Genomic DNA, 8526 nt, shown 5'->3' on the forward strand with positions numbered 1-8526 from the left:
GGGACTAACATGAGGCTGTGATTTCACTGTTGTCGCCGCTGCTGCTTCTTACTGAACTCCTTATTACACCATGTCAGAATAAAAAGAAGCTAGGCTAGACTATGATCTATGCATTACAAAAATCCTATCTATCTCTTCAACTTGCTCTTGTGGTTCTTGTTGCCTTGTTGACTTATATTCTCCTGGTGAAATCCATTTGTTACCGTCTTGAATTGTAATCTGAGATGTTTTCCCTTTCTCCGGGGGGATGCCTGACTGCTGAACTTGATAAGAGCTCCCATGCTCTCTAGGCGGGCTCCTGATTGCTGAACTTGAATGTATTCCCATGCTATCCAGGCGGGCTCCTGACTTCAGCAAAATAGACAAAAACAAAGAAAATTTTCTGCCCCAGTTTGGGTATGTGGGCCCATGTGTAAGTGTAAAACGAATCACCTTGCTGAATACCAAAGAATTTTGGAAACCAAAACTTGAATTGTACTCCCTTGTTCTCCAGGCGGGCTCCTGACTTCAAAATGTGAAAGTATTCCCTGCTTTCCAGGCGGGCTCCTGACTTCAACTTGAAAGTATTCTCTGCTCTTCAGGTGGGCTCCTGACTTCAACTTAAACGTATTCCCTGCTCTCCAGGCGGGCTCCTGACTTCAACTTGAAACGTATTCCCTGCTCTCCAGGCAGGCTCCTGATTGCTAAACTTGAATGTATTCTCTACTCTCCAGGCGGGCTCCTGATTTCATCTTGAAAGTATTCCCTTGTTTTCCAGGCGGGCTCCTGACTGCTAAACTTGAATTGTACTCCCTTGTTTTCTAGGCGGGCTTCTAACTGCTGCACTTGACTGTATTCCCTGCTTTCCAGTCGGGCTCCTGACTTCAATGAAATGACAAAAATAGAGGAAATTCTCTGCCCCAGTTTGGGTATTCTCTTGTTCTCCAGGCGGAATCCTGACTGCTGACTTGAAATGTATTCCCTACTCTTCAGGCAGGCTCATGACTACTGACTTGCAATTCTTCTCCCTGTTCTCCAAGCGGGTACCTGATTTCAACAAACTAGACAAAACAAAGAAAACTTTCTGTCCCAGTTTGGTAGTTGGGCACATATATGAGTGTTAAACTGAATCATATTACCAAATATTACTAAGAATTTGAAAGCTAGGTCCCATTATCCAGGGGGGTCCTGACAGCTCTTGACTAAACGACAATTTCAAATCTATGCTATATCTTTTAAAGGCATGACTTCTGGTACATCTTGTTATCTAAGAAGGTCTTAAACTACTCCCCATTATCCAGGAGGGTCATCAAAATCCAAGGTCAAATTTTATCTTAAGAGTGACAGCTTTTATAGCTGAATTATACTATCCTACAACAGGATTTACACTAAATGTTGTTATCTAACTGAAACTTTAAAGCTAAGTCCCATTATCCAGGAGGGTCCTGGAATTTTAAAATTAAATCCCATTATCCAGGAGGGTCCTGAAAATTTTAAAACTAAATCCCATCTCAAGCATGCGAACTTGAATCCATCTTACACTCCTTGGGGGTACATTTATGCTAGATTTTACTACTCATGATTATTTTGATTTTTAAGCTAGGTCCCATTTTTCAGGAGGGTCCTGAGAACTCCTAATTGAATCCTATCTCGAACATGCAAACTTCTACGCCAACTTATATTCCTTTGGGATGCATTTATGCTAAATTATGCTATTTTTGAACATTTCCACTAGGTCCTATTTTCCAGGAGGGTCCTGAAAATCATAAATCAAACCTGTCTGGTGACTGCCTTTCTTCACGGAGGGTTTCTCCGAACAACTGAAATTTCCTGCCCCTGTTTTAATCAAAGAAAAATTTTGTCAGTTTTAAAATGTGGTGGTTAGTTGATGGCATTCTTGCTGAAGGTCTCTCCGCTGCATTGTTTTGTTTTGACATGCTTCTCTGACCTGGCCCTGAACCGCTTGACTTTCCGACTGACTTTTAAAAACCCATAACTTGAATGACCGGAGTGTTCTATTCCCGAACCGTTGCCTCATACCTCTTACCCCTTTAACTGAGCCTCTACGTCTCCCACAAAATTACCAGATCATTTTGCCGATGGAACTCTTGCTGGCATTTTATCCCCTTTTACATCATGCTATCTTTGGTATGCTCTAGCCGCACTGTGCTTTGCAATCTTGAAGCTGGTAGTGAGCTTTGAAATTCCTTCTTATTTGCTTAAACAGAACTGACATTTGGAACATCTTAGAGAAATAAACCCAAAGAAATGAAATGCAATGACTTTCAGAGTTAAGGATAAGGAAATCGAAAACTGGAAGACTATTTGAAGAGAAAAATAAAAAAGACTTATCTGAGTGGAACAGCTGGTTCCAATGGTCATGACATGCAATTTGGATTAATCGGCCCAATCTGTCCAACCAATCAACTTTTAGTTGCTATACTTTGTTGCCCCAGAATTTCCATGACCTGATTTCTTTACCTCAAATCCCGACCTTGTTCGTCTTGCGGTGCCTTGAAAGGTTTTCACCAGCAGACCTCTCTCATTCCTTCATCTGTCAACCCACATTCGCCTTAAGGTGCCCGTGAGGGTTTTCACCAATAAGACTCTCTCATTTTTATTTCTCTCAGCTCCCATCGCCTTACGGTGCCCGTGAGGGTTTTCACCAATAAGACTCTCTCATTTTTTACTTTTTTTCCCTCTTTGGACCAGAGTGTTTCCCCTGATGTGAACCACCGCTACCTGCTTGACTTGGCATTTCCCGAAGATTGATCGAAGGTCTTTCTTTGGACTGTAATGTGGCTTTTGGATGGGTTTATAAAGGAAGGGTATAAAGGCTCAAAACCGTTTGATTGGATTCAAATTTACAACCTTCGGAATCAGATTTCTGATAACAATCACAACTTCCGCCCCAGTTTCTTATTCATGGTGATTTTTCTGCCCTTTTCTTTCTCTTCTTTTACTCTTTTGTTTTTCCTTTTGTTGTTTTTTTCTTTTTTTTCTGTTCTTTTCTTTATCTTTCCATTCTTTTCTTTCTCTTTTCTTTTTCCTTTCTCTTTTTCTCTCATTTCTTAACTTATCTTTACGCTTGTGTTTCCGATATTTGCTATTGATTCCGAAGGAGGGGTATAAATGAAAATAAATGAGGCTCAAAGGGGTAACGAGGGATAAAGTGTTTAGATAGCATAACAAAATGCCTTCGTCATTTCAATATTTGAGACATGCCAAATACAAACAAGTACAATCACAGAAAGAAATCATACATAATATCTCTTGAATACATCAGAATTGATAGTCATTTCTATGCATTTGCCTTCTACATCTGTCAAGTACAGTGCACCATTGGACAACACTCTAGACACAACGAACGGCCCCTACCAATTTGGGGCGAATTTTCCTTTTGCTTCAACTTGATGAGGAAGAATGCGTTTCAATACTAACTGCCCCACTTCAAACTTCCGTGGACGCACCTTCTTTTTGTATGCTCTTCCATTCTCTGTTAACACAACTGGCCATGACACGCTACTGCCAGTCTCTTCTCATCGATCAAACTTAATTGTTCTAATCGGGTTTTGACCCACTCCTTATCATCGATTTCAGCCTCCGCGACAATTCGAAGGGATGAAATTTTCACTTTTGCGGGTATCACTGCTTTCGTGCCATACACCAACGAATAAGGAGTCGCCCCTACTGAAGTACGGACAGTAGTGCGATAATCTAGCAATGAATACTGCAGCTTTTCATGCCATTGCCTAGAACCTTCCACCATTTTTCGAAGTATCTTCTTTATATTCTTGTTCGCCGCCTCAACTGCTCTGTTCGCCTTAGGGCAGTATGGGGTAGAATTGCGATGTGTAATCTTGAACTGCTGACATACCTCTTTCATTATATGACTATTGAGGTTAGCCCCATTGTCTTTAATGATCACCTTCGGTATTCCGAACCGGCAAATGATATTTAAATGCACAAAATTGACCACCGCCTTCTTGGTTACTAACTTGAATGTTTTAGCCTCTACCCACTTGGTGAAATAATCGATGGCCTCCAGAATAAACCTGTGCCCGCTGGAAGCTGCTGGCTCGATTGGCCCAATAACATCCATTCCTCAAGCAACAAAAGGCCATGGTGCGGACATTGTATGTAATTCAGATGGTGGAGAATGAATCAAATCTCCATGCACTTGGCACTGATGACATTTACGCACGAAACTGATACAATCTCGCTCCATGGTGAGCCAATAATAACCTGCCTGGAGGATCTTCTTTGCTAGCACATACTCACTCATGTGTGGTCCACATACTCCAGAATGTACTTCGATCATGATAGTCGTGGCCTGTCTGGCATCTAAACATCTTAATAATCCAAGATCTGGAGTCCTTTTGTATAGAACCCTCCGCTGAAGAAAAAACCGCTTGCCAAACGACGAATTGTTATCCTTTGATCATATGTGGCTTGTGCCGGATATACTCCCCTTCGGATGTATTCCTTGATGTCGTGAAACTAAGGCTCCCCATCGAGCTCTTCCTTCACCATGTTACAACAAGCATGCTGATCACGGACTTGAATATGCAATGGGTCTACATAAGCCTTATCTGGATGATATAACATTGACGCCAAAGTAGCCAAAGCATCGGCGACCTCATTGTGGATCCTCGGAATATGCCTGAACTCTATTGATTGAAACCGTTGACAAAGATCATACAAGCATTGCCGATACGATATGAGTTTTGAATCCCGTGTTTCCCATTCTCCCTGAATCTGGTGTACCAGAAGGTTCGAGTCACCCAAGACCAAGACTTCCTGGACACCCATATCCACAACCATCCTCAAACCCAAAATGCATGCCTCGTATTCTGCCATGTTGTTAGTACAACCGAAGCTAAGCCATAACAGGGTAATGATGCCCTATTTTAGAGACACGTACCGCTCCTATCCCAACACCTTTCATGTTAGCAGCCCCATCAAAGAAAAGTTTCCATCCTATCCTTTCAATCTGTTCCAACTCATCAATGTGCATTACCTCTTCATTAGGGAAGTAAGTCTTCAAAGGTTCGTATTCTTCATCCATAGGATTTTCAGCCAAGTGGTAGGCCAATGCTTGTGCTTTCATCGCGGTCCGAGTCACGTTGACAATGTCTAATTCTGTGAGCAAGATCTGCCACTTTGCGAGCCATCCCGTGGGCATAGGCTTCTGGAAGATGTACATCAATGGATCCAAGCAAGAGATGAGGTAAGTAGTATAAGAGGACAAATAATGTTTCAGCTTCTGGGCTACCCAAGTTAGGGCACAACACATCCTCTCAAGCTGAGTGTACTTAACCTCGTAAGATGTGAACTTCTTGCTGAGATAATATATGGCCTTCTCCTTCCTGCCAGTGATGTCATATTGTCCCAACACACATCCAAATGTATTGTCCAAGACTGTCAAATATAAAATCAAAGGTCTCTCTGGTTCTGGCGGGACCAACACAGGTGGGATTGCCAAGTACCCCTTTATCTTATCAAAGGCTTCCTAACATTCATCTGTCCACTTGACTGCAGCATCTTTCTTTAATAATTTGAAGATAGGCTCACATGTTGTCGTGAGCTGAGCAATAAACCGGTTGATGTAATTCAATCTTCCCAACAGACTCATCACCTCAGTCTTGTTCTTCGAAGGTGGCAATTCTTGGATGGCTTTAATTTTTGACGGGTCTAATTCAATACCTCGTCGGCTGACTATGAATCCCAACAACTTTCCTGACGGAACACCGAACGCGCATTTTGCAGGATTGAGCTTGAGATTGTACCTACGAAGCTTTTGGAAGAACTTTCTCAGATCTCTGACATGGTCAGACTGCTTTCTAGACTTTACAATCATGTCATCCACATAAACCTCGATCTCCCTGTGTATCATGTCGTGGAATATGGTCATCATTGCCCTCATGTAGGTTGCCCGGTATTTTTCAAACCAAATGGCATGACCCGATAGCAGTACGTTCCCCAGGGCGTGATGAATGTTGTCTTTTCTGCGTCTTCTTCATCCATTAAGATCTGATGGTAGCCCGCATAGCAATCCACAAAAGAACCAATCTCATGTTTGGCAGAATTATCGACCAATATATGGATGTTCGATGGCACACCTCCTTTTGACACTACACCCCCGAGAAGGGAGTATAAAAGGGAGTTTTTCCAATTTAAGTGACAATCAAAACGGGATTTATTATTAAAAGATTCAGAGTCGCCACTTGGGATAATTTATGGTGTCCCAAGTCACCGGTTTAGAATCTCGAATCGAGGAAAAGATTGACTCTGTTTAACAGTCCGCGAACCAGAAATCCGAGTAAGGAATTCTGTTACCCCGGGAGAAGGTGTTAGGCGTTCCCGAGTTCCGTGGTTCTAGCATGGTCGTTCAACTATTATATTCGGCTTAATTATCTGATTTTAAGACATTTTTAAAACCTATGTGCATTTTAACTTTAAAATTGCATTTAATTAGTTTTAGAAAGATTCAACGTTATCTAAAACACGTCTTGAACCACGCCACATGAAATGCACTCGCAGTCCTTGACACATTTTATTTAACGTTGTTGAGATTTGGATTTGGGTCACATGAAATGCACACCCGAGTTTAAGCAGGTAATTTATTAAGATAACGCATCTAAAACAACTACGCGTTTGCAACTTTGTGAGGGCCATGAAAATTCGTTAAATGGCGTGCCTCGATTTTTAAGGATCAAAACAAGATTAAACCGAGGGCCGTGCAATTGTCATTTTGTTTGGCACGGCACCCTCGATTTATTCTAACCAAAAGGTTTCTAAGCTAACTCATGAGGGCCATAACTATTTGATCTCATTTACTTATGGCGCACCTCGATTAACAATAGAACTAAATAAAATGAAAACTTAATTCATGTCCACATGTTAACAACCCAAAATTAATGACCAAAGGATAATATGAAAGTGCTACTTATTTCTCATTTTAGCATTTCAATCCCTTACGGCGCACTTTAACTAATCATCATTGCCTAATCGCGACAAGAATTAACCAAGATTCGGATCATATTATTTTGAGATATCTGCCAATAACTAACCTTAGAAAAGGGCAATTTAAAACCAATCAAATGCAACGAAAAATACCAAAATTCATGGACAGATCTGTAAAGCTTGGTTCAAAGGAAAAGAAATACAAAAATTGAATAAACTAAACTTTATCAATGTTCTAACACCTCCATTCTCTAAAGAGATCTTATGAACAACAGAAACTTTCCATAAAGCAAAAAAAATCAAATCCCAGAAGGTTTCGCAAATCTGCAGAATTTAAACGGGAATTTAACCAATCTCAATTAAACCCAACATGCTTAGATTAACCAACACAAACATTCATAGCTGAAAACCGGAATCAAACTAATTCAAACAGATATCATACTCCGATGTTTCCAACAATTTCAACCAACTTGAGATGAAATACACATCTCTTACACACTAGAATAACAGAGATCAGAACTGGAACCAATCTACAGGAAGCTAAAAGGGAAACCACAATTTTTGATCATTTGAATAAAGCATAAGTGAGAAAATTTCCACAACTTACCCGTTCGCACAAAGCAAAGCTTGAACAAGCCAAATGAAGGCAGAAACATACTCGACGAAACTCGGACAGCGTATCAACGAACAACTCGACGGACCGGACACGGCGACCTGAACAGATTCACTCAACTGGATTTGGGTAGCAAATTCGAGATGACTTTCGCACTGATTTGGTGTAGTTTCAGGGAGTTTTAGAGCAGGACTTACTGTTGGGTCAACCTCTACTTCACCGGATTCAATGGAAGGTCATCGGAATTACATGTTTCCGGTCAGATTTGGTTCTGTCTAGCGTGGGTCCTACTGTTTCTTGACAACAAAACGGGGAGGTTGTGGGGGAAGACGTGAAGGGGGTGGAGTTGAGAGGTCGCCGACTTCTGCTTTGTGGAGTGAAGAAGAAGTTCCGGGGGTCGTTTGGGTGGGGGATGAAGATCAGATCGTGAGGGGGTGTCTGTTTTGACGTTTTGCAGCTCAAACTTTTTTAAGCACGAGCAGGGGTCCCTTTCTTGGTTTTTGATGAATTCGGCGCAGCTTTTTTGTCAGCCTCTTTTGTTTCTCGGCTGATTGTTGATTTTTTAGGTGTCTATATTTAGGTGTTAGGTATTATTATATAGGAGTAGGAATTAGGTTAGGGGTATGGGCCTAGGAATTATGGGCTTGGTAATTATGGACTAGATCCAAAAATTAGGCCTAAAATGGGTTGTTTGAGCCAAAATTTATTTTTTCTCGGTGAATGGGACTAAAAGTACGACCTCATTTACTAATTAATCTTATTTAAGTAATATAACTATTAAAATAAGACTAACCGTTAAAACAAACCTATTTTTTTGTATTTTCAGAATATCATACTAAAAGATAAAAAATAAAAAGAAAAAAAAAAAAGAAATCGTTGTAAAATTAAGATAATATTTCTGGAACTATTTTTGTATTTTTTAATTTAGTAGAAAAATTAAAAGTAACTAGATAAAATATTAATTAGCT

The 8526-nt window shown here is 40.7% G+C and overlaps 1 protein-coding gene across 1 annotated transcript; it reads right to left on the bottom strand.

The window, feature by feature from the left end:
• Nucleotides 1-3478: 3478 nt before the first annotated feature.
• Nucleotides 3479-3865, bottom strand: LOC138872581 (uncharacterized). Its single transcript, XM_070150857.1, has one exon. It carries the CDS (start codon nt 3863-3865, stop codon nt 3479-3481), a length of 387 nt encoding a protein of 128 aa, XP_070006958.1.
• Nucleotides 3866-8526: the final 4661 nt, after the last annotated feature.

The sequence above is a fragment of the Nicotiana sylvestris genome, chromosome 1, assembly GCF_000393655.2.
Source record: "Nicotiana sylvestris chromosome 1, ASM39365v2, whole genome shotgun sequence".
Classification (NCBI taxonomy): domain Eukaryota; kingdom Viridiplantae; phylum Streptophyta; class Magnoliopsida; order Solanales; family Solanaceae; genus Nicotiana; species Nicotiana sylvestris.

What these genes read in the sequence shown, in the direction of transcription:
- LOC138872581 (XM_070150857.1), bottom strand. Translation starts at nt 3,865, where the DNA reads ATGAAAGAGGTATGTCAGCAGTTCAAGATTACACATCGCAATTCTACC.